This window comes from Ptychodera flava, chromosome 20 (genome assembly GCF_041260155.1).
Source record: "Ptychodera flava strain L36383 chromosome 20, AS_Pfla_20210202, whole genome shotgun sequence".
Lineage (NCBI taxonomy): Eukaryota > Metazoa > Hemichordata > Enteropneusta > Ptychoderidae > Ptychodera > Ptychodera flava.
Genome location: NC_091947.1, coordinates 28,997,009 through 29,024,331, shown reverse-complemented (window position 1 = coordinate 29,024,331; position 27,323 = coordinate 28,997,009). Strand labels below are relative to the sequence as shown.

Sequence of the window (27,323 nt, the reverse complement as noted above, 5' to 3'; positions counted from 1 at the left end):
ACATAGTCATCATTGGACTGAAAGTGAACCGGAACTATTTTCAACGTGACAACTTTTTGATGTAAAAATGTTGAAATTTCATGTTTTTCATAGGAAATCCAGTTTTTGGAAAATTTTGCAGAAAAAAAATTATAAACCGCATAACAGTAGTTTAAATATATCATTGCGCCATTCGATGATGAAAATCGTTCCATTTTTAACTGATTTTCGTCTAAGATGGAAATAAAGCATCATTGGACTGAAAGTGAACCAGAACTATTTTCAACTTGATAACTTTTTGATGTAAAAATGTTGAAATTTCATGTTTTTCATAGGAAATCCAGTTTTTGGAAAATTTTGCTGAAAAAAAAATTATAAACCGCATAACAGTAGTTTAAATATATCATTGCGCCATTCGATGATGAAAATCGTTCCATTTTTAACTGATTTTCGCCTAAGATCGAAATAAAGCATTTGATTTTCATTTGCCAATAAACCTAAACATTTTGAATGAAAACTGTGTTAGAGAGGCATGTACTAAAAACATTATAGCCCAAACAAGGGACGTACCCTCAGGGCAGGAGACTACTTTGCCCTCCTTACGTCCGGCAAATGGTCACCTACCCTTGGGCACAGAGTCCCATGTTTGGGCTATAACATATACTATGACCTGATGAATTCTACAATCAATATATTTGGCTTGGTCATGTTTTAGTCTCTTGGCTCAGCTTCAAATTAAATAGAGCTCCATTCACTCTGTATTATATACGTTGGGTACCGGTAGAAGCCAATAGAAACACTGAGAGCTGTTGACTAATTCCTGAGGAGAACAAATTTGTTTTACCCCACTGTAGTCCAAAACTGCTGAAGAGAATCCTTCCCTACTACCCTACAAATAAACATCACCTTTATCAGGGTAAAGCATACCCTTGGGTTGTTGCTTCTCTTCTACTATGTCATAACTTGATGTCTGTCCTATAAGGTCTGGAAAGTTTCAAACCACACCAGAGCAAGTTTGGCCGGCCAACCATGGTCCTGAATATAACAAACAATACAAACTATAGTGGTAGCAAATCAGCTGCCATATAATATCAGCTAAAATAAAGTATTAATGCTACCGAACACTGCATGTGTCGCTTCTAAATAAAAGCAATTCAGGAAGCAAGGGTTGTTACTGTCATTTGACTCTCCATTTATTGACATAAATTCCCAGTGCTTTACCATTTCATTTTCAGTGATGGCCTTGTATGTATTGTTCTTTCTAAAAATTAAATTTAAATATTTATGCAAGCCAGAGCAATGCATTTTACAAAAGTGTCCTCTTAATTGATCTTCCTATTGTTTTCACAAAGTTTCTTTTTGTGATTTTTTTCACTTTCTTTTTAAGTCTCTGGGAAATTAATGTTCTATGTTCTTTTAATCTTAATGTCAATGTTAATGTGGTAAACAATTGTCAACACACCTTCTTTGAGGATTGAAAGTGCAATGAACCTTTGAAACATCTAGGGACTGTTAATGTTCTACGTATTATTAACGTAACCAATCAGCCAAACTGTCTATAACGCAGTTTGGTAATGCTAAAATTCCAATTTGCCAAGAAAAAATATCATCACAAGCGGCTACTGGGAACCAAAACACACTTATTTCCTCTGTTCAAATTCTGCTCAAAACTGTAGAAGTCAGAGACTATACTCTACCATGTTACAATTAAACATCGGACCCTGCAAAGTATGTTTCTATTTTTATTTGTTATGCAATGTAGAACAAACAACTACCATATACCAGACCATAGACCCTGGAGCTCCAGGGTCTATGAGCAGACCAATAAACACTATTCTTCAACTGTTCACTTTCCTTTTGATTCAAAAAGGGTTGTACATGTATACAAAGGTCTGGATATGAAAGGCTCAAGACACAGAAATTAAAGAACCAATGTTTTTGTTAACTGCATTAACAGGAAATATATAAAGCTCAATGAATCGTTGGCTTAAACCATTACACCATTACATACAAGCAGGACATGTACTTGGTACATACACACATAGATTCACAAACCACTGCAGACACATATTATACAAAAATTCACAGGAGTAGAAGCTATCAGTGTGTAGACAGATAGATAACATAGAAAGCTATTTTTTAACCAAAAATGATTACAAGGGTAACATCCCAATTTTGTGAAAAAGCTGCCGGCTAGATGAGGTTCATGAAACATCAGTACTGTGTGTGCAATGACTGTGTTCAGACAGATCACACAATAAATTGATATTATTTATTTTCCTATAGCTAAATTAAAATAAATGATATAAGAAATATACTTATAAGCGCTTATGAAAACCATGGTAAAATTTACATGTAAATTAAACAACATTGCAAAATTCTGTAGCTCAATTGAAAATTAGTCAACATATTACTACTGCTAAGCCGTGGATAATTAAAACACGTGCATGGTAAACGCAACTTCTGTTTAGGGGAGAGGGTTTGGCTGTATTTTGATTACCATGTAAAAAATCACATTAAAATTTTCCTATCGCAACGATTCTCGCTACATATTTTTCTGTATCGCAAAGTATCGCTACATTGTTTGGTGTGTACCAGGCCAGTACGGCACCAAACTTCCAAACTTTCGTTTAGGGTGGGGGTTGAGGACAAACACACTTAGTTTTGTTTACCGTGCGCGTGTTTTAATTATCCACAGCCCCTAACTGCAAGGCAGAATTTTTTATTTCTGTGCAGTTATCTGTCAAAAAGAGACATTATTTATTGGATGACAAAGGTTCAACAGTTTACAATGTCAAAGGTATTTCCAAGTGATAGAAGTTATACTCACTCTTCAACTATTCAAGAACAGCATAGTATTTATCGTCAGAAAAACGTTCACTTACTAATTCCTACAACCTGTCATGTTCTAAGTCTTGTTTCTAAACGTGCTGAACATTTATGGCTTGTTTTGCAGATACTGGCAATGGCTATCGATGACACAAAAACTATTACATGTAACTGCAATTGACCTTCTTTTAAGTTTGCGCAGAACATTATCTAGCCAAAACCAAGCAAATGGCATGCTGCCCCTCTGACAAGTGTAAATTTTTAGATAAAAAAAGGACTAAAATTTCACCTACTGTAGGTGCTAATTAAATGCAGTGTAATACCAGAATAATATTTTGCTTGAAACATTCTCCAAAATGAACAATACACTCTGTCCCTTTTTCAGAAAAAAGGCGCAAATTTCACCAACGGTACTGATTTTATGCAGAGGAAGATTGGAGACATGTTCTGCTTCTGTAACCAACACATACATAATGGGACAATCATATTACTCTGAAACACAATAGCTGAAACATCTGAATTTTGCCCAGACATATCAAAGCAATTGTGATTTTCATTTCTCGTCGGTCAAATATGGTTTAAAATGTGATTCAAAATTTGACTGCAAAAATGTTTTTCTTTAGTGAACAAGCCCTATGCATTTCCAGGGCATTTGTACATTCTCATTAACACAATGAGTGATCAACCTAGAATAGAACACTATATTCCACAGTTGCCAGTTTTTTTATTGTATCAATTTCAGCAGCTTGCGCACACAGTCCATTTGGCGACAGACTGCACTTTCATTCTGTTTAATTCATGATGCGTCCTGTAGGACTATGAGAGCACCAGTCCCACTCATACCAGTAAAAAAATACCAAACTCATAAAATGTGAATGTTGTCACTAACTTGAATACAAATCACACTGAGGTGGTACACAGAAAAAGACACATAAAGTCAAGCCATTGCATGGTGGCAGTTTTCCTCACTATTGTCACCGAATTGGGGACAGCTTATGTTTGTATTTATGGACAGGTACATAAAAAAGGAAAGAGCTGTCACATACAAAGAAGGCTAGAGGGTACAGGTGTTGCAAATACATCATATATCTTTGATTAGTGTGTGACTGCATTGATGTATGTGAACTCCCTAGCTAGCTGAATTTCAAACACGGTATATCCAAAGCCATAACGACCAAAATATGCAATCTTTGATCTGAGTGAATCCAGTTCAATTATATAAGAGTCAAAACCCATGTACATTGAAAGAACAGTCACTGGTGGCATCTATGAATTTTATTAGTTTCGTTGTAATTATCTGAGAGAAGCATTCACTTCAAGTTGTACAAAAACGTGGCAGCAATTCAAGGCTATACACACTCTGACACAAACAAATTCCCCATTTGAATAAAACATCACATTCAGAATATTCAGTGAACAAAAGGTTTTAATAATTTTGTGCTATTTTGGGTTCAAAAAAACTAGTCCACATTTGGTCATGCTCATCAAGGCCTTACATTGCAAATGTCTAGAAAAAAGCTTGAATATGACATTTTCACTTGTCTCCCTGACACTTGTATGACACTCAGGATAGATACAGCTACTTTCTTATGTCTTGGTCATTGGTAAATCATACATGTATTGCTGTTTCAAAATTATTTATATTTAATAGTTCATTAAATAGGCAGTTTAAGAAAGAAAACATGGTAACTGGCAGTGTTATCAAAAAGTAATATAAATACGGCAGCATAGAAAATTCTAAAATAAGCTGATGTTAAAAACGGAGGATCTTTGAAGGTTAAGTCTAACAAGCTCAAAGTCAAGAAATCCAGATCCCTTTATAACCATGAATTTTATGTCTTTTTTTAGAATCAACATCCTTGTTCATAACATCCTGCAGTGGAAAGTAGAGCAATTGACAGCTTAGCTTTTACACACAAAAAACCCCCATGCCCGTCATGGCATCCCTAGGCAGTGTTAAAATTGTGTTCCAATGGCAGTGTTTTATTTCCTCCAGTAGCACCAAATACAGGAAATGAAAGAGGAAAGGACAGATATATTGTTTTGCATTGGGTGCTACAAAACCGAAAGTTGCGATTCTATTCTACTTGTTTCTGAATCAAGATGTTCAGGTCTCATAATTTCAATTGGCAGTTAAAGAATTATCATGACTTGTAAAATAGGAAATGACGTTTTGACATCAAATCCACCAATCTCTGATCAATAATATTACTTAGGCTAATAGCTATTACAAAGGTCTAGACAGTATTATTTCTGAGGAAAATTCAGATGTTACTGTTGCAAAATTACAGAAACATGGCAAAATTTGACATACTGGGAATCACTCGCACATATTACCGTCCCTGCTTCATATTCATAGTGCTAGTCATTGTAACACAATTGCTGAGTTTCATAACACTGATTTGAATGCATTTTGTATTTACATTTAGGTCTAAAATAAAACTATGTATTGATTATAATCCTGTGACTCGGCTGTGTGTTCCAAGGGTAGGGCTCGGCAATGCGCTGCTACGATAATTAGAACGACCTCCTGCATTCAGTCCATGCTGAAAGACAAATATAGATATCAAATATTAATGCCACAGTAAAAGCTACTTGACATTTGGAATTGTCATCTCTTGCAATGCACAAGGACTTATTAATGGCTGTTTTTATGTCACAAAGTAGCAAGGGTGTGATCCTGTCAAAACATAAATGTTGTATCAAACACTAAAATTCAAGTTGGGAGAATTGATCAAACAAATATGGATTTACATCCCGGTGGAGCCTCTCAATGATTTATTTACAAAGATCTGATTTTTACAAATAAGCTACATTTCATATGTAAAAATTATTGAGTTTGAAGGGAAAACATTCAATAAATGAAATGAGCTCTTGAAGCTGTCTTTGCAAGATATAACTGAGAATATCCAAAACTGCTTTTCTGATGTAAAATGATACTATGTTTACTCAATGACTATGTGTGTCAACCTCCTTCCAACTTGCCCTCAGATTATGGAAATCTGAGAGCTTTTATAGTTTAAAATCAACATCCATAATTTACACAAGATATAGAAGAACACTTTGCACAATTGGAGTCCCAAACTACAGATGAGAACACTAAAATTACCCAATCCGATCAGCTCGAACCATGAGTGGTCTAAAAAGTCAAAACACCCAGAAGTGTGCAAGAAATCATTCCCATGTGTGGATTTCGATTGTTTTCAGACACAGAGAAAATTTCTTCTGTACTTGCAAGTTGTTGACTTTCTGGGCCCCTCATGGTTGAAACTGATTAGTGGGAACAATTTAACTGCTGCAATTCTCATCGGTAGCCCTAGGCTCCAGTCGTGTGCAGCATTTGGAAAACAAGAAAAGTAGTGGAAAATGTCAGCATTTGAAATGAAATGGCCAGTAGCTATAAACATTTGATTTTTTCCACTATTTCTTTTTTCAATATCGACCAGAGTTTCTTGTTCTACTCCCCATACATGTTGAGATACACTGTATTCATCTTATCAACGCAGTCTGTACATGTGTAGACTGCAATATTATTGTTGACACGTGAATTTTAGTCACATCTAAAATTCAAATATAAACAATAATTTCAAAACATGTAACATGTAAATATACTGTGTTGACAAGTTGAATAAGTTGTTTCAACACGCTTTGGGGAGTAGGAAAAAAATTTGCAATATTGAATTACGAAACAAAAAAGTGAAAAAAATCACCAAAAGTTAAAGCTACTGTTCCTTTAATCACTTGTAACCAGAGAGAAGATAGGAGTTTGAATATACAGCTAGAGACCCAATCTCCCCCTTTAATTAATATCCAAGGGTTTGTGTCAAGTCATCCTCTCTCCTGCTGAGTATTGTAACATGACATGGAGTGAACTTTTCAAAATGTGAAGATCTTATAGTTTGCCTCACATGAACCAAGCCACCATGCCATGCATGAATTAAACCATAGTTATGACTGTATGACACTTACTGTGAAGTCATCATATGATCCACATGTTGATGCAATGGATATATTAGTGCTAGCGTTACTGCCCGTACTCGTAGCACCACTTAGCGTTGTTGTACTGAATGCTGATGATGTTGTGTCGCGGGTGTTATGATCGGCTAATGCTCTACGAGTGGACCGTCTTACTGGAGTCTTGGAAGGTTTAGCTGCAGAAGGCTATAAGGAATTACAAAGTGCAGAAAAAGGATTTTGAAAGTTAATTAAGTGCATGGTGTTAGCAGATGATACATTCAATGTTTTACTTCACATATGACTTTTAAAAGGTCACAGGGTCAACCGGGCCACCTTGAGCAAAACTATCATCCTGGAATTTATTTTGTCGAATTTTTAAATTTTAAAAAAAATTGGATCCATCATCCAATAGGCGTATGCCCATTCACAGGATGAGGTACCAATGGAGCAGTGAGAAGTAAAGTGCCTTGCTAGAGTCTCCAACTCACCATCCTCTGAGTCCGTTACTCTGGACCTAACAGGTCTCCAAGTCACCATCCTCTGACAGTGGATACCCTAAACCACTGCCCAACAGTGCCTCTCATTTTGAACATTATCCTTGTCTCATGTACAAGATTGTCACCTCCCAATGCTTTTTTAAAAAGAAATCTATTCACAGATTCCAAGTTGGCCAGATTGACCCAGTGTAAACCTTTTATCATACATTGAAGCCTACAGTTATGTTATGGAGCCATGCACTAAGTTTATCAATACCAAATACTGAAGACTGACTGATTCCCCTTTAGAGTAAAGCTGGGGAAATATGACTCACAGTTCAGGATAGAATTCTTCTACACAATAAGACCATGGTCTCCATCATCTGTCAGTTGACAAATGCTCTGAAATCATGGCAATAGACGATAATATATCAAAATGAATATATCTGAATGAATTTTATCCACATCGGATTGAAATCTGATTGTAAATAAAAATGCTACACCTGGCAAATGGCACCAGTACATGTACATGGTACACACACGGCACCATGACAATAGTTACTTCTCTTTATCAATCAACATTACTACTATCTTGACGTAGATTACAGGTTAGAATAAAGTTCAAGTTCACTTGAATAAGGAAACATACCAAGGGTTTCTTGGCAGATTTTGGTGGTCTTCCATTTCTTGATGGGGATGGACAGATACTGGAATGTGTCACTCCTATTCTGTGCGCTGGTGAGGGTGCAGCACTGCCATTGAGCTGTAGATGCAACACATGTATTCAAGTTTAATGTAATTCCTGGCACATTTTAATAATTATAATGTGATTTGCACAAATAATTCTCTATCAAATTTCACTACTCCGTGAGACATCAATACTAACGGTGAAGAAAAAACGAAAACCAGAAATTCAGTTCGGAGTCAAACTGGACATTTAATCAAACCTCCCCTCACTGATACCCAAACTTGCCCTCCAAAATGATATGTTGAACACTAACCCCTCTCATTCTTTTTGGTGTTTTTGTTGGTGTGGTTGTTCCAATAAAACGTCTCTTCACAGGTGTGGTGGGTTTACTTCCCCATCTCATCTCTTGCTCCGTTTCCATGGCTCTGGCTTTCAGCTGAAAAGAATCAGTATTTCATGAATTCAATGCAAATCACAAATTTTATTGTTGTACAATATATAATTCATTATGCTTAGTAAAAAGGTATATGTAAATTGCTGAACCAAATTCCATTCCCAATGTTGCATGTAAATTAATTGTTTCCCCACCACTTTGGATTGGCTAAGGTTGAACCCTTAATCAGATACCAGCGATTCAATTTCACAATACCCATTCACCAAGCGCTGAATATTGCAAAATAAAGCTGACATCACAGTGACTATTTTATTGTGTGGATTTGGATTGACTGGATATTCCAACAAATAGATGTGTGAATTCTGATCAGCTGAAAATTTTCACTTGGTTCTGATATCTGGTAATATCAATAAGACATGGTTCACTTTTACAAATGAATCGTATGTAAAACAGCTTTCTGATAGCAAAGTCTGTCGCATTTCACTTAGAGTGTTTTATTCTTTTTGTCTACCTATAGATTTTACTTCCTATCTTCTGATATTTTGGGAGCAATAAGTAGGTTACATTAGAAATGGGTATTCCATTAAAACAGCTAAAACTACAGTGGTTCAGTTACTGCGTAAAACCACTTTTGTTCTACATACAGGATGTTTCAAATTATAACTATTTCCTTTGACACAAGTTTCTTCCAAGGTCACACGCTAAGAAGGTTAACGAACTTGTACAAAAGATTTGAATGACAACGACACAGTGACAAGCTACCACAAAGCACACATACCCTTAACTCCTTATGCAATTTTTTCTCTTGTTCATGAGCTGTCCATTGTGCCTGTACATAATCCATGAATCGACAACCGTCAAATAAAAACTCTGTGCCTTTTTCTTGCTCCCATTGCTTGATCCTTTCACCGAGGTCCATCTCAACCTGTAACAAATAGGATAGCGATACCAATAAATATGATAATGGACAAATTACCACAGAAATGATTGACAAATGAGTCTTTTTCCAGAATTTCTTGTCTGAAATCATCCCTTTCACCATGCCATCTAATAACATTAATTTTTTCAAGCAAGTCATACAAAGATCAATTTCAATTCAGCTGAAGTAGAAATTGTAACATTTCTACGGCAATCACTATTTTACAGTACAGAAAGTTTTCTCCAATATATTGCTCTGAAAGCAAAATCAGGCCGATGAAAATAACACAGTAAAACACAATTGACTTACTTTTGGCAGTTCCTTCTGGAGTCTCTTTCTTGTCTTCTCTTCTTGCAGCAGGTTACCTCCACGATTTGCAAATCTATTCGGATCATTTGCTTTTTTCTGAATCAAGGATGAGGTCAAACATCAAATAATTGAATGAAAGTACATCATGATTGTTTTATTTTCCACATGGACGCAAGCACAGTGCGTACTTTAAGACTAATAAAACACACACAAGGAAATCAGTCGGCAGTTGTATCACTTAGTCACACATGGCTGTATCACCAAATTCAATTCACACTCTATTGCTTTTCATATAATTTTTTTGGAAATTAATGTTGGCAAAAATTAGCTGATGAAGTTAGGCCGTGGTGAGCAATATCACACAAAGTAATCTGTGAAATGATTGGATCTGATATTTGTGTCAGAAAAATTCAACATGCATTATCTGTTATTGGCTCAAAAAAATTTCAGTTGATGATATTCACATTACCTAGTTGTTAATGTCAAATTGGATTTACTCAGTTGTAACACACAATGTCCTCTCCTCTACAAGAAGCTTTGACAAAGTTTTGTATGAAAAACTTCAGTCATTTTCTGTTTAGAATGTGTCTAAATCAACTTTTATTGGATTTCAGAGGTAATTTGTGAAACATCTTCAATGTTAGGTTACCTAAACTAATCCCTAGTATCTGATGTCTGCTCTTCTTAACATCTGATATATGATTGTCTAGGGGTTTTCAAGGCCTCGCCATCTAGAAGTCTCTACTAGCTCTCTCCTCATACATGAATAGCAAACTAAATGAGTAACATATTTTGAGCTACCTGGCATCTAAATGCAGCAATTCAGACTTTTTTAAAATACTCTATTTCAGCCGTGATATTCTATAGATTCAAAACTTTGTATATCTGAAATGAAACAGCAGATGGAAAATTCACGGCTTTGCAACTTTCCACATTGTCACACTTGACCTATTTTGACATTTCCCAATAGTGTTATTACATCAGCTAAATTAGTCTTTTACTCGGTAAGTCCTCATATTTAATATATTTAAGTGCTTTGATGAAAGATATTGAATGTGTTTTAGGAAAAAGCATCATTGTAGGTGAAATTCTCTGATTTCAACAAATTCTCGATCAACCACTACAAGAAATACTTTAACATGTCTTTCACCACAGTGACTGATGTTGAGGTAGATTCTACAACTTTTCTTATTGGTTTTGCAAAATATAAATTCTTCCTGATCCATGATTAGAACTATTTCAGCATATTAGATTCTTATAACTTCTGTATCACAAATGACTGTGCCACACTTTGAACCGTACTTTTGTCCTTCCAAACCCATGATATGTCAACACACCCATACCATACTCTGGCATATATGCACCAATGACAGACACATCATTACAACACAATAGGCAATGTCATTTCTCTTAGAAATGGAAGAGAAAGTGCTGCAAATTCAAATTAATAGTGCATTTACTTCAACAGCAAGGAAAGCTAACAAGAGCCACTATTGAAGATTTAACTTACCTACCTACAAAGATATCTATTACTGTCAAACCTAGCTAATACAGGTGTTAAACAAGAGAGGTAATGTTTTATTAAGACCTCATTGCTACTTAATAATACCTACCTATGGATGTTAAGAGAGAAAAACTGGCTAGCTGTAATACTCAGTGGTTATTTAATTACCAACTACACTACACCAGATGTTGCTCTACCAACAGCCTGTGTCAGATACTTTGTCCCTTGGTTTGCTCAACTTGATGCCAACAGTACACAGTGGCAACAAGATCCCAAAGACAATGGCAATAAATTAACTTCTAACCAAGCAACAGTGCATCGCAAAACTGTAAACCTTCCTTTTTGATTTACTCTGTCAATTATACAATCATATATCTCATGAGATGTGGAGCGCTGGAATAGGTAGGTAATTATGCTTGGTTAGTGAGGCCATGCTGAGTATTATTGTTGTCTGTGAGAACTTGACCTTTGCACACACATGGCTAAAGCGGCAGCAAGTTGAATTAATTGGGGAGGTAAGCATCTGATATACAGACTACTCATAAACAACACATAGTGCATTGCAATCATCAAATAAACACTGAGAATGTCAGACAGAGACCATGCTTGCATTAACAGTGACAGAGAAGAGACAGAAAAGAGGAAATAAGTAAGAAAATGAGATGTTAGAGTGAGAGCTTGGTGCAGCATGATTTAGAGTCAGTGCCAGCCATCATGGGCAAAAACGCTGGAATTTCAAGCAAACACACAACTGCAACTACTGCATGCAGGATGTGTTCATCGCCAGCTAAATCCTAGCCATCTTGACAACAACTAGGATTTGGTACACGGTGTGTTTACCTCAAACTCCAGCATCTTTTTCCACATGTCTTCCCTCTTCTTGACAAGATCCAGCATTTCCTTGTTCTCCTTGTAGTAATTCTTCACTTTCTGTATCTCCTGGTCGTGTAACTCCAATAATTCTTCGGTGAAATTGTCTAAAATGCAAAAATGGAACAAGAAAGTGGTTGTATTCATATATTGCTGCACCTAATTTGAATTTATACAGTCAGAAATTTGTATTCAATTTCATATTCTTTAAAAGAAATATACATTTCTATTCATATTTATAAAATGAGTGAAATTTTTACAAATAATTGCCTTTGATTGACTCATGGCTGTTCCATTTACTGGTATCACCATTCCCTTACTAAACTATGCCTATATGCATGTCATTGTTTCTGGCTTTCCACTGCACTGTCATGGAGTAGGCACATTAAAGAGGACAGCAATAAGGACCAAAACTTTAAAAGCAACAGACACACAACATTCAGTCAGCTTTCATAAATACAACGTTGAAAGTTCTTTATAGGTTAGCATTCTTAGAGTATTTATAAAATGTTTGCTGGCTGAAAGGCACTCTACCAAACAGATAAATGTCTGTAACCATAGACTTTAGAAAGAGACTAGCGTCTACCCTGTAACATCTTTTAATCCTCAGTTTTACTTTACTCAGATTACTTGTCTAGACTGCGGGAGAGTAAATTACCATCATATGCGGCAGTGAAAGCATGTCTCTGTTGTCGGCTGTAAAAACACTTATCCCACCAAGTTTTCAACTCTTCCCGGATTCCTTCAGTCACTCTCTGGATGTTCTGTTTTTTCAATTCTTCAAGACGTGCCACTTCCTTTTGTAGCTGCGCGAAAAATAAGAAACCCAGGGAGAGATCAGATCAAGTTTGAAAGATATCCATGGTAGCATTAGTAGGAAATCTTACACCAGCGTTAGGAAGGCTTCAGAAACCTATAACCCTTTGAATGCTGTAATTTTTCCCACCAAAATTTTCGTGCAAAATTTACTCATTTTTATGAATTTTTCTGTGTTTTTCTTGATAATTTTGGACCAAATGGACATCATATGTTATTGGCTACGGATATTTATCAAAATTTTGGCAAAAAATCTGGGAAAAAGTGACTCTGGTATATTTTATGAAAGTAACTAAAATTGACTTTCGCACTCAAAGGAAACACAAATTCTGTGTTTCTGGACATGATAGCTGACAAAGTTGCACTACACCCCAGCCAACTTGGGCATGTTAAGGATACTTGTGTACTTACATCCATTGATTTATAAAATCAGTTGAAATTTTATGTTTGACTCCACCAATTCATAAATTATATATTAATCAAATGACACGTAAGATTTCCTACAGCATATCTAATAAATTTTGAACAACATAATAAATATGAATCAAGAAGACAATGACTATCAATACAGATTATACATAATTCAGAAGTGTTGTAGAATCAGAATTGTAAGCTGAGAATAATGTTCTAAGAGTACTTACACAATTTAGTGTAATTGTAGTGTTTAGATATTATTTACATGAATAACAAAAGTCCCATGTTGGCAGTATAGCCTTGTTCACGGTTACAGGTTTGTTACTAAATATAGCTGTACGCGCGCGACATCGGACAGGCAGCTTGAAATGCGGACAAATTTTATCAATGTTGCATGCGTGGCTGTTTTTGCAGCTTGTACTCTGAGTCGTGAATATGTTTTTTAGTATTCACTGTTACACTAGCAGTCGCCCACTGAGATGTATTTTCGTCGTTCTTGCATGCGTAATTTTCAAAAGCGTAATCTAAAAATGCGGACAAATATTTATTTTTGCATATTAATGAGAGAACAGTGACGTAAACTGTGAACGGCCCATGTTGGCAGTATTTACAGAAATCACTTAGAGTTGACAAATTACAAGGCGAGTGTCTCCTAAAAACAATTGAAGTCCCCAGCCTGTTTATACGTGTAATGGATAATGCAACAACTGTACACACAGCATGAGAAGCCCACTTACAGCTTCAATGACTTTTGGTTTATAACCACTGTGTTCTGCCAGGAATTTCTCTCTTTCAGAACTGTCCACCATGAGTCTATCCCACAGTGTGGTTATACTTTCCCTCAGACTGTCTGCAATGTCCGCCACTTCCTTCTGCTTGCCTTGCAGCTGAAACAATAAAACACAACATGAGCAAAAAACTTCCAAATTTATTTGACTCTAAAGCTTAAATATTTAAGGTAAATTGACCTCAGTACGGCAGTAAACTGACAAACAACTTTTCCTCACTGAAGACAAATAGCCTGTTTTGGCTTGACATTCCAATTCCTTCTAATGCAAACCTCAATTAAGATCTAGGAAAGTCGACAGATATTGCATAATCTGGAATCTACACAAACACTAGTAATTTTCTATCTCCTTAAATGCTCCTGCCCGCTTCTAGAATATCAGGAATTTCAAATAACAAGTACAAGAGAGCAAGTATGTGATGCTTTTGCTTGTGTTTAACAGCCCTCAAGCAGTGCTGGTGGCGCAGCCAAAGATTAAACAATGCCAGGCTAAAGACCAGTCTGAGTTACTTATCAATATACAGGTGATGAATATACGGGACAAATTTTTCCGTCATTTTTTTCCAAACCATGAATTCAAATGAGGATGCTCAATGTGAGTATCAAAAACAACGGACTTGCATGTCTTGTATGCTGGGTTTGATTTTTGTTGGAAGAGTTGTTGCCCAGTCAGTATGTATAGTTTATACCAGAAAGTATGCCATTGTTTTATTTATCTGTCTATTATGCCGTTCATACACAGGCCATTGAAACGTCTCTGAAACGGTTCTGGGCCAATACTGGCACAAAAAGTCATGTATGGACACTCCGAAGTGGTTCTGAAGCGTTTCAGATTTGAGACGGTTCAGTCGGCCCGACCTGAGCCGTTGTAGGGATTAACTCTATCCGCAAATCGCTGTATGGACAGACTGAGACGCTTCAGAGGCGTTTCAAACGCCCTCACGCGACAGGTATTTGTAACATAAAACAAACAACAACCAACATACATATTCACTTTCGCAATGGCTGCCGAACACAGTACTACATCTCGTGGTAATAACTGGTCCGACGACGAGATAAGCTTGCTAATTTCGAATGTATAAAGTGTGAAAGAGGCTCCCCACCTAACTATCCAAAATGTTTTTGGTCGAGTTTGTGTTTGGTTCGTTTCAAAAATGTGTTCCTACATTCTTATCCGATTGTTTGTGTTAATAAAAAATGTTTGTTTCGCCTCGGATATTTGTAGGGAAGTTTGGATTAGTGTGTACGGTAATGTTTTGTTTGTGTGGGGAAAGCTTATGGCGAGACGCAGCCGGACCTATGGTGTTACAAAGTTGATAGAGTGGCCCCTTGACGCTAGCGTTTCGAAACCCGAGTGTGGTTTCTCATCAGTCGCAATGTAGATTCTTTCTTGTTTGGTTTGTGAAAAATTATTTTAATGTGTTTTAGTGATCTTACTCATCGAATAGCGAGGCAAGAATATCAATGTTTGGGTCTCGTTGTGAGTCCATTTGGTGGTCTGGTTTGTTTGTTTTTTGTTTCTCCACTTCTGTGAATTTTGTTTTGACTAGTGTGTCTTTTAGGTTTTTGTTTCTCTTGTAGGCAACGATTGGTGATTCTGGAAATAGATTCCTTAGAGTTGAGTCCTTCTCCAGTTCGGCCCAATGTTTCAAAAGAATTGCTTTAAGATCTTTTGTTTTTATGTAGGGGCTGTATGTTGTACTGAAGATGAGTTTGTTTGATGTTTCTTTACGTGTAATTGTACGGTTTGTTAGTGTATTACGAATACTGTGGTTTATTTTGTCTGTTATATTCGTAATTTCGTTGTTTGTGTATTCTCTGTCGAGTAGTTTATTTCTAAAGAGAGCGACTTTTTTAGTGAAGTCGTCATTGTTGTTACAAGTGCGAGCGTATCGAAGGATTTCACCTTTGATAAAGCCATTAAATGTTGCTGTCGGGTGACACGATTCTCTATGTAGAAATTGGAATGTGTCTGTTGGTTTAGTATGTGTTTTGATGTCGAGGATATTTCTTTGTGTATCTTGCACCTTTGAAAACTACTACATCTAGGAATGTAATTTCTTGTGTTGAGTTTTCGTATGAAAACTTAAACGTTGGGTGCATTGTGTTGATTTTTTGAATGAAATTAGTGAGTTCGGTTTGTGTTCCCAGAAAGATTGCAAAGACATCATCTCTGAATCTTTTCCAGAAGTGAATGTTGTGTTGTTGTTTACGATTATTTTCTTTTCAAGTTCATGAAAAGCAATGTCGGCGATTTCCGGCGACGCATTCGATCCCATGCTGCAGCCGCGGGTTTGACGGAAGTATCGCTTGTTAAATTCAAAACTGTTGTGTTTTAGAATTAGTGAAAGCATTTCTATTAAGTCTTCCGTTGGTGGTTTTTTGATATCGCTCTTCCGTTGGTGGTTTTTTGATATCGTAATTTGTTTGAAGCGAGGTTTGTGAGTTTGTGAGTTTATCCACAGTATGCTTGGCCATACACACCTTTTGAACTCGAGGAGGGGCATTAAGACGTCTTAAATATCAAAACAATGGCTTAATTTTGTGAGTATGGACACGAGCGGACCCAAACTATTAATCCCCTGTGTTTACAAATCACAAATAAAGTCGCTGAAACGTTTCAATTTTTGCCTGTATGAACGAAGTATAAGAGACGGCTTGAGCTGTTTTGTCAACCACTCTTCCAGCATGCTTCAAGGCTCCCACATCAATACAAATGACTTTCTCAAATAAAAAACAAAGCCGACTAAAACAGTAATGTGTCCCCCTTTGTCCAGGGTTTGAATGCAAAACATGTGCAATTATGGTTGTGACCTTTCCCTGCTTATCATTCCTGTTTTCTAAATTCACAAAGAGGTAAAATACCAAGTTATTCATCTTCTTCTCCTAAAAATAGAATTGACACTACAGTGATTATCTGGAATATTTATCAGGCATAGCACCATTTTCCCTCTTTTAAATAACAGATATAGTGCCCTGATAAAAAGTATGTTTTTGAATTCTCATACCTCTGTGTACAGAGTTTTCAAGGCAGCCATGTTCTCACTGGAAAGCAGGAATGAATCTTCTTCCTCGCATACAATGTCACGTTCAAACGATGTGTTGGGACACTGCTCCAGATCTTCAAGTATCACAATGATATTCTGTTTGGTTTTTGTGAAGATGTTGGAACGTTTTTCCTACATCAGATAAAAATTAAATACATTTCGAGAGATAAGCAAAAACCAAAAATTATTACACATACAATTTTTTTTTATTTTAAATCTCTGATCCTATCCAATTTCCTTCTGTGTGTGTATACAAGGTCTGGCAGATCCAATTAGCATACCATGGTGCCCACAACCACAACATCCATACTGTAATAGACACTGGTGAAAAATCACTAGGTATTCTCGATAGATGTAGTTTTGGTGGTCCAACATTCATTCTTTTATCATACCACTGCACTGAGTGTAAGTCACTTGTCAACAAGACTAGTTAGTAGAATGAATGACAAATCCATTTAGTCAGAGCAAATAAATTACTTGTCCCCTAATCCAGACCCCAGACTGCCGGATTTACTGGGACAAATCCCCAGAGGAATGCCATGGAAAACAATGGGGTTGCATCTCTGGGTGGTAACAAGCTAAGGATGCCTGATGGTATTATACACGCTGTTTTTCATCCTGAGCACATACACACCTCATGATTTCATAACAAGCTGCTGTGTAGACATTGAAAAATTTCACTCATATATTTTCATCATTTCCAGACTATATTTAAACCAACTGAACTAGATTCCTTGCTTTAAGGAGGAGAAACATCTGAATATGGTAAAACATTATTCCTACAAATTATCTCGATTTTTTTGTGCAAGAAACAAAATCAAATGATTTATTTCTCTTGAAACTTTGAAACTGCTATCTAGCATTGCTGTAATAATAACAAATTTCTATTATAACAAAGAAAAAAAATTATTTGGTCTGAGGCCTTTTTGAAAGAAAAACACTTTTTACCTTTTCAGATTTCAAAGAATCGATGTGTTCTTGCAAAGTCTCCAGTTGTTCTTCACTGGGTACACTGCCTGTAGGTACATAGTATGGAGTGGTACAAAGTACATCGCACAGGTGTTGCTCTGTTTCTTTCAGTTTTTTCAGTTTCTGAAGTCTGTCATGTTTCACTTTGCTCAGCTTGTCCACTTGTGTTCGGAGATCTTTTTCCAGCTGAAGAACTGTCAAATTCTCCTCAGGCTGTGGGAAGGAGAGGTAAGCAGAATGCCATTATATAGAAGTACAAGATGTACATGTGAAGATGTCTTTGTACAGTTTGTATAGTTGTTTATGTCTTTTCATTACAGTTGCCTGTAACTGAGTGATGAACTTTAGGAAATTTAGGTTCAAACTATCCAATTATGGATAATGTAGGTCGTAGTGTAAGTTTTGTTTTGGAAATGTACATTGATCATTACATTGGATAGGAATGAATGTGTTTCACCTAAAATGCAATGAAACTTGTGAACTTAATGTTCAACAAACAAGTATGGGATTTCAAAAGCAACACACATATACCAACTGCTGATATGGAGTGCACTCATTTGTTCAGCACATTTTGTACTACTGACATGCATTGATGGCATTCAACGGTTTCAGGCAAAACACCAAGACAGATTAGACCATAGACCCTTGAGAGGGGTCTATGATTACCGGTAGACTCACAACATGATGCAGTTCCTGAAATTCAGTCAATGCATAGACTCCTTGAAAAAGTTCTTTAGGGTCTACAGTTGAAATATGTATTTCTCCTTTAAAATCTCCATTTACCTGTACCTTCTGATGTACCGGTACTTTCCAGTGTTGTTGTTCTGTTTATTAAATATTGATAAATTATATTGATTTTTTGTTCTGTTTATTAATATTGATAAATTATATAGAATTTTTGTTCTGTTCATAAAATTGTTCTACTTCCCAAACCAATTGAAATGCCTGTTATACATGTAATGTGACTTATGTCAAATGTTTTTGTTGACATCTGTATCATACAGCAGAGTACAACTCATCTGTCAACAATAACAATTTTATAAATCAAACACGGTGCATTGTGCTGGCTGGGCTGATACAACTTCGTACCAAAACATACTGTATGGAAAAGAATATAAGACATCAAAAACTATACAGCTATCGTACTTTTGCCCAATCACACAAACAAGTGTAAATTAGGCATAAAGTATGCAATGTCAAGGTTGAGATGACACTCTTGTATAATTCACTTACTTCATATGGAGCTAGAGAGAGCTCCAAACATAATTTCAACAATTCCTGTCCACACGATTCCACACTTTTCAGTAATTTCTGCCTGAGTCCCTCTTCCTCTGACACCATTTCATCAAGGAGAGCACGCAGGTGATGCATGACTACTTCCTGTCTGTCAGCCCTCTGGCTCTCCCCGATACCAATCTCATCCCATATTGAGTGCAGTCGCTCCAATGCTTGCACCAGATGTGCTCCTACTTCATTCTTCATAACCTCTCTAGAAAAAGAGATGTGAAGGTGTATTATTAATTATGAAAAAGTATAAAATCATAGCATATTCTAACAACAATTGTTCTAAGTTGTTGAGATCTCTTTACAAATGGAAGAAATTCCTCTGATGTTTCTCTTGTTTACACTCAGTAGTCATCTACACACTTGTACCATAAATATTACTAATTGCTGATCTACTGCCACCCGTATCTATGCAAAATGCACTGATCTGGGCAAAAAATTGTCCTTTATCTCTGACTTTTGGATTGACTCATCTATGTTGACTTCATATAACCCTTATAGATATACATTCCTGGACAAACTCAGAGAGCTCAAATCTTGTGCTTTAAATTAGTATTCAATGGTGGCTTCTGAAGTTTGAATTCTGACTCACTTACTTCAATTAAACCAAGAAAAGAAATACAATTGAAATTGGGGTGTTACAACACAAGTCTGCTTCAATCTACCACAAGTCATGAGAGAATGATATAGGCAATGAAGTTGTCATATTTACAAAGACATTTGTATCACCACTGACACACAGTGAGATGTGTTTTCACCAAACATTATGAGGTCAGTGGAAACTTCATTCAGCTATACATTACATGAATAGTTTCAGGCAATCTGGTGTTTATGCTTCAAGGATTGGGGAACAAATACTCATACATACAAATGATTTGGGAACTGGGTAAGAGGAAATCAGTAACTATGGTATTATTGGTTTACTGGCTTTGACAAAACCTGTCTTAATAAATACACATGGGGACGATATGAATCTTTAGAATCAGAATGTCACAGATCAAAAAGCAGTGGTGTAATTCCACTAACTTACAAAGGGACTGTAAAATGCTAAGAAAACAGGGTATCAAGAAGTTATTGGCCACTTTTCATAAGCAACATGTACACCTATGCAACAGAAACAAATATAATGCGATTCTGATTGGATCTGTTTGAAGGTGAAAAGATTATCCTGGTAATTTTGCAACACTTTGTGAGTTTACTTTCCAATAAGACATGAAGCAATATGTTCCAGTGAGGTCTGGCTCTGTCTTATCACTATTACATGTAAGTTTGGTCAATACAACAGTTGCTGTACACTGCCTGTGGATCTGGAAAACAGAATGTACTGACATAAACCCATCGATGCAAATATATACTTCTTATGTTCATCGGCAAAATGCACTGATTCATAGAAAGATGTGATTTAAAAACAAAAGCCCTTTCATTGTATTCAAATTAGACATACCAGAGAAATATTTACAAAATTCAAGGAAAAAAGTCAAAATCAATTACAGCGACAAAAATATACATTGGCATGTATAAAGTCACTATTGATTAATACATACAATTAGTTTATGCAGGCTATATGCAGCATTTCAAATTTTCTCACTGGAAGTTACATAGTCATTGTGTGTGCCACACCCATTCAACGTTCAGAACTAGTCCAGTGATGTCTTAAGTTTACAAATGCAACACACAGAAGTTGCAGCTGTCTGAAAGGATTTGGCAAATTTGTGCAGTCTAGCACTGATCCAAAGTTTATGTTCACACATATCTCAGGTGCATGTAAAACTTGTCAGCTGGTACACACAGGCGTCTATTAATAAATAACCACGACTATGGGAGGTAGAACAAGAGGCAAACGAAATCAGGGCCTGGACAAGATTGCAAATGGATGACAGGGTACAATATCTTGTTCTACGATACTTTTCCTAAAATATTTGAATTTCCTGGAGCAAAGCGCATGATCAGACCATTGGATTGGATGATAAAATCCAGTCCACTGTGATGTGGAGACATGGGCATGTCAGAAAGTATTTTCTAAAGTCTGACAGAGAAGAGCGATTGCAACCAAGCTATCATAAACTCTACGAACAATAATAAATCGCTCTCCTTCCCGATTACTTCAAAAAATTTTGATTACATGTAAAGAAACGGCTGTTACCATCGCCAATTATATATGGGGTACTGAATTTCATGTCGTCCGTTTCCGGTTGACTTAGCGTCGGTACTTTACTATCTTACAGGTAAGTTTGTGTCTATTTTCTCGATATCCCGACCCGATAATGCACATCCTAACAGCTGTGTATGATTTCTAATCAGAACTGAGGGCAGGCTTAGTAGCAAAACAGTTTAGTTGTAAGACATGGCTTTGATTATTGATGCCAAAATTTGCAAGCTTTGATTGCTGAAGTTAACCGCACTCCGACACATGCCAATCACAACGTATCTAACACTTTGAGTTCTCGCCAGATCCTTCCAAGATAATACTTACTTCTGGTTCTCCATCGTCATTTACAACATATGACGGATTCAGTCAATAGTCAGCCCGATGCGTTGCATAAAATTTGTCAATTTTCTTTTTAAAGCACCGTTGACTTGTTAGCTTGGAACGCTCTGATGTTTTTGAAAATTGTACCAAAATACTGCTCTCTGATTGGTCTATTCAAACGTCATCTCTAACCGCCACGCACTGCGCATGTCAGGATATGAAAACGAAAGAGAGAAATAGTTTGGTTCATTGAGTAGAGGCGCTATTCCTTTCCTGGCTCATTTTGGCATGGTTTGGGTTCAGATTCAGTTGTCTGTGGCTCAGATCACCGTAATACTGTTTGAGCAAGGAAACACCTCACATATTTCACTCTTTTCAAATGCTACTTTTTACAACAGAAAAGCGATAAATAGAGGGCTAGCAAAGGAAATAGTTACAATTCCAAAATGTAAACTTGTATTTAATGTACGAGTTATCGACAATGACACAGGTATAGCAGGCTTACTGGATGGAAAGTTCGCCTATTGTACTTATTTACCGAATTTTAATGCAATGTTTAATAACAGCAATCGATTTGTGACGCTGTTTTAATTTATCTTAAAATATTCATTGAAAAACAAAATGATGAGAAATTTTGAACCTTCTCAAGCCTGCAAGGGACTGGTGTAAAATCTGTTCACAGTAGATGTTATCTGGTAATTTAGCTTGAACGGAAAATGTGTTTGTAGTAGTTAGGTAGTCATTAGATATTAACAAAAAGTGATGGTCTAAATTGAAAAAAAAGACGTTGAACAAACACCATAGAAAATTTACTGTGTTGCCTTTGCAAATACATGAACTTTATTACATGACTAGAAAGTAAAACAGGCGAAATTCTCAAAGGACACACGAAGGTATGTGTGCCCAAAATTCTGACGAAAATAATTTGAAATCTTAGAATAGACATCTATCACGTTCTTCAAATAGCGACTTCATAACAGTGATCAGCAGAATATGAAATGTTATCAAAATTGCGTAAATACGGGATATTAGCCACTATCTTCGATTTTAAAAAGGGAGGGTGTCGCGGGAACTACATATTTGACCTTCTTGTTTACAAACAATGTATTTTATGCATGCTAGCTAGATGCATCCCGTCAGCTGAAACATTTAACTTTTACTATATTCGTTGTTAAGAAACATGTTTTAACTTCCATCACCCGCCAACGTACCCTAGATACATTGTTTACATCGGTCGTAGGGTTCCTAGCAGTTACCTTTGAGCAGAATTCCGACGACACCCTCCCTTTAAATATGGCAACATGCGAAAAATGCTTGTACTGGAATTTTGAGCCAAATTAATGGGTTTCAGTCCCAAAGTGCGTGCCAGCCTAAATTATGAAGTTAACGGTTGTAACACGATGAAAGTATTCGTTTATTTCAGGTAAAATAGCGTAACATCCAATACTTACATGTTTGTAAATATTCTTAGCTATGTCCATTGAAATACATCCTGTGGTTGACTTTAAGCACAGATTTTTAACTGTGAACATGATAAAACTAATGTCGTTTTCTTTGTAATTGATTGTTGTAGGTAACAGTGATTAGACTAAAATGATGACTAGAAAATAGGAGTTGCCGTAATACCCTGAGTGGGTGGCGATTTGGATATATATGCATCCGTGGCAGTTCAAACTACAGACCATAAACTCTTATTGGTTGAAGTAGTATGCGTCTCGAAAGTGAAAGTCTTGAACTTTTGCTCAAACTTTCCGTAAGGAATATTTCAACCATTCTCTTTCAAAATCAAGAATAAAAATCGGAGGTCACAGTGCAAATTTTGGTAATGGAGAGACAAAATACCCGAGATTTACCCGTGTTTGAAATTCAAAATGGCCGCCATCCCTGTGTTAACTCTGTGGAGAAAGAATAAAATTTTCGATTTTCGAAAAACTAAGCAGGTGAAAAGTTTTCTTACACCAAGAACTTTAAAATGAGCCCCCCATACGTGCTAGATCTGAAAAATATTGGAAAAGTTTGAGAGTCCGAATATCTGTTCCTGAGGCACGTTCACTTTAAATGGGGACTGGAAAGTCTATATTTTCCACCTAACACTTAGGTCAAAACTATACATTTTCTTCAAAGGGGGCTCATTTGAGTCAAAAGATGCATTTGAGTAAAACATAGGGGTCAAAGGTCTACATTTTATCGCAATTTCCCATCAAAAGTTTCCATAAGGCGGGGTAAAGGATCAAAACCGAGATATTTATGTGCATGTCCTCCCCTGTTTGTAACTTCCGGCCTTTTACGTTTACGTAGATGTGTAGACACAGACTGTAGATGTACATCTGATACCAAACACTTTATAAAGCTCTCATTGCTTTCTGACAAATTTCAGCCATCAATAGAATAACGAGCTGACAAAGACCAAATTATTGCCAGTTGCATTAAACATTACATATCCAAAATACTCCTCTACGAATTATGGAAATCTAATCACCAATAATATTTATTTCCATCCACTGCCACCATGTGATAGTGAGTTGGATCATAGACAGTAGAGGGGGAAGCTTCTACTGTCTGTAGATGGAACCATGTTATCATTCCGCGCCAATCTTTGGTACGATTGTATCGTTTTCTGTCGCAAAGTTGGACCTCCTCCATAGATAAGATCGGGTTGAAACTAATCACACGAGTGATTTAATCTTGTTCAGTTATGCTTTATTTCAGTACGTTCTATAAAACATTAATCCATACAAAATATTTAGTACGTGAAAATCAAAATTGGACAAAAATCTGAAATTTGTAAACGTAGAACTTTTAACACGTGATATTGGACCCTAATCTAAACTTTGTAAAAAAACACTAAAATACACATATTTTTCATTACATAACAAAAGTTACAAATTACACAACATTACTATGTGAAAAATTGACTCGTTAACTAATGAAAGTAAAGTGCTTATTCGACAATTGCTAGTCTCAACATTTCACAAAACGGTAACACATACAAACTGCAAACTTTCAGTTTTTAAGATGTTCCTGATTGGATTCCATGCTTTCTTCGTCCGTTCGATTCTCCCTTTCTACCTGTTCGTCGGTTTCAGTTATCAGTTTTTTATCCCCTCTCTCTTCATTGCAACCTTGTTCCTCTCTTGTAGTGTCCATTATAACCGGTATCTCTTGTCCTGTTGATGAATCTACCGCCCTCAGCGGTGCTTCAAATGTCAGCAATCCATTCTCATCGCATTTGGAAGTCAATTCACCTGTATCGACATTGTCTGGTAGAGTGTAACTGTGTTTAAATTGTCTCTCCTGGGTACTGTAAACTCCATCACCGTGGTCCACTTCATTGAGATACTTGGCTGCTACTGTCAGTTTTCCATCTTTGACAGACACTTTCAGATGCTCTGGTTTAAAGCTGCCGATGGACACGACAAGTTTGAAGTTGTCAGACTTCTTTTCCTGATCATGCACGTCGGAACTTTTAGAACATACATCGGTACATTGAGTGACTTTCTCCACTGAGTCCGATGCCAAATCATGATCAGCAGACGATTCCTTTGGCGCTTCACCTGAACTGTCCGTTTTCTTATTCTTTGCTGAATGCAAAAGACGACAGAATATATCGTCAAAGACAGAGTCATTCCGATTGTCGAAAAAGTCTTCCTCCACTAATTGCAATGGATTTGGAAGAATGTGAAGGGGATGAAGTCGCCATCTCCTCGCCAAAGAGTAAGGCTGGTATCTGCTGACAGCAGCAACTCTTGGACGATAAACAGGGAATGGATCAGAGAACAACACGCAAGCCATATTACTAGTGTGTCTTTGAGGTTCGGGAAAGATGTGACGTGTACTGTTTTGCAGTAAAGACTGTTTTGACTCTAATGCTTACACCGTCTCCTTATATTGGTTGAGAATTTGTTCTGGAAGCTACGTGGCTGATCTAGACAAGTCTACTTTTCTCGTCACACAGTACCTTCTGGAACTGACAGCGCCCTCATTAAGTGACCTTCACGTGCATCTGTCTTTGTTTTTTTCCCATCCATGGAGGAAAGCACTGAACAAACGAACCCACCTGGTTAGAATGTTCGCGAACAGTAGAGTGGCGTGTCATTATGACACAATGTTTTTAACCAAAGTGGAGATTTTTCTGGAATAAATATCATCAAGTGTATAAATACGGAAAATTTACTGTAGATAGTCATACTTTGCAACTCAACGGTTGAAGCAACACATCAGAACAGGCGAATCGAAGGCGAAGTCGCTCTCCTGAACCTTTGTACCTAAACACTGTTAAAACCCGGTAATACAGTCTCAGTGAAGTCATGGCTTGTGTACTGATTCCAAGACAAAGAGTCGTTTACCCAAGGATCGTCAGAAGATGTCACCGTCCTTGTCTTCAAAGCCAATGTGGAACTGGACCTGTAGATTATCTGCTGAGAGAGCTGGTCGACGCAGACGACAGTTACTACGTTGACAGCTGGTACAGCCAGTTACCGCAACATCTGTTTTTGGCCAGTTTGATGGAACTCTTGGCCAATTCACAGGAAGACAAGGAGAAAAGTGAAACATCAAAAACTGACAAGAAAACCGGCGACAAGAAAGAGACAAGCTCTGATTCTTCCGAAGAAGCTGAAAATCAGGAAACTGTTGACAAGTCTGAAGAAAAGGAGACACCCGAAAACTTCAAACTTGCTGTATCAGTTGGCAATTTCAAACCTGAACATTTGAAATTGACCGTCAGTGAAGGTAAACTGAGTATCGTCGGCAAATACGTACATGAAACTGACCACGGTAATGGCATTTACAGTACCGAGGAGAGGCAGTTCAGACAGAGCTACACTCTTCCCGATAACGTCAATACAGATCAACTGATTTCAAAGTTCGACGAGAGTGGCAAATTGCTGACATTCGAAGCACCATTGAAGGCGATAGAAGAACCAAAAGAACGGCCAATACCAATCACAGTCGAGAAACCAACAGTGAGTATTGAGTGTCCCGAAAGCAGCGCAGACGTAGAAGGTGATAAATCGACAAAATCCGAACAGTTTCCAGAAAATTCAGAGAATGCGGAGACGGCGACAGAAAAGGAATCTGAGAGTGATGGTTTTGAAAGTAATAGTGATGCTGGGTCTGAGTAGACTGACTACGGCGCACAATCAAAGCCAAGAATATATTGCCTTATTCACTATAACCAGCTGCCTGTTTATTTATCAACTACTGTTTATTTATCAACTACTTTCAGCCAAATATTTCACTTGTTCGATAATTGCTTTCAATAAAGAATATTTTTATAGTATTGATTTACAGTGATTTGTACTTTAAGTTGAGAAGTTGCGATTCAGAAATTTCCATAAGTAATAATGTATTGATTTGAACTCTGTTGTACTCAAGTTATAAGCTCAGAACACTTTCATTTGATTTGTACGACTCTGTGTATTTTATGTCTGTAATAAAACGTTAATAGAACTGTATATATGTTGTCTTGAGGTGTACTATATACATGTAGGAAATACATATTGATGGAAAGAAAAATAATGACATCTGGTGTGTTGTATGCAAGTTGGAGCAGATATTTTGAGAGAGAGAGAGAGAGAGAGAGGAGAGAGAGAGATACATCTTGTGTGTA

General features: G+C 36.8%; 2 protein-coding genes across 2 annotated transcripts; both read right to left on the bottom strand.

The window, feature by feature from the left end:
• Positions 1-4,216: 4,216 nt before the first annotated feature.
• On the bottom strand, positions 4,217-21,888 carry LOC139120528 (protein regulator of cytokinesis 1-like). Its single transcript, XM_070684993.1, has 13 exons — positions 21,716-21,888; positions 19,192-19,447; positions 17,938-18,171; positions 16,951-17,121; positions 13,893-14,042; positions 12,584-12,731; positions 11,896-12,032; positions 9,552-9,647; positions 9,102-9,248; positions 8,243-8,365; positions 7,891-8,004; positions 6,778-6,969; positions 4,217-5,354 (listed from the first exon to the last, which is right to left on the bottom strand). Exons 1-13 carry the CDS (start codon positions 21,733-21,735, stop codon positions 5,262-5,264), a joined length of 1,881 nt encoding a protein of 626 aa, XP_070541094.1. The 5' UTR covers positions 21,736-21,888; the 3' UTR covers positions 4,217-5,261.
• A 2,502-nt stretch (positions 21,889-24,390) lies between these two features.
• Positions 24,391-25,667, bottom strand: LOC139120527 (small heat shock protein OV25-2-like). Its single transcript, XM_070684992.1, has one exon. The coding sequence runs from the start codon at positions 25,502-25,504 to the stop codon at positions 24,716-24,718; it is 789 nt and encodes a 262-aa protein (XP_070541093.1). The 5' UTR covers positions 25,505-25,667; the 3' UTR covers positions 24,391-24,715.
• Positions 25,668-27,323: the final 1,656 nt, after the last annotated feature.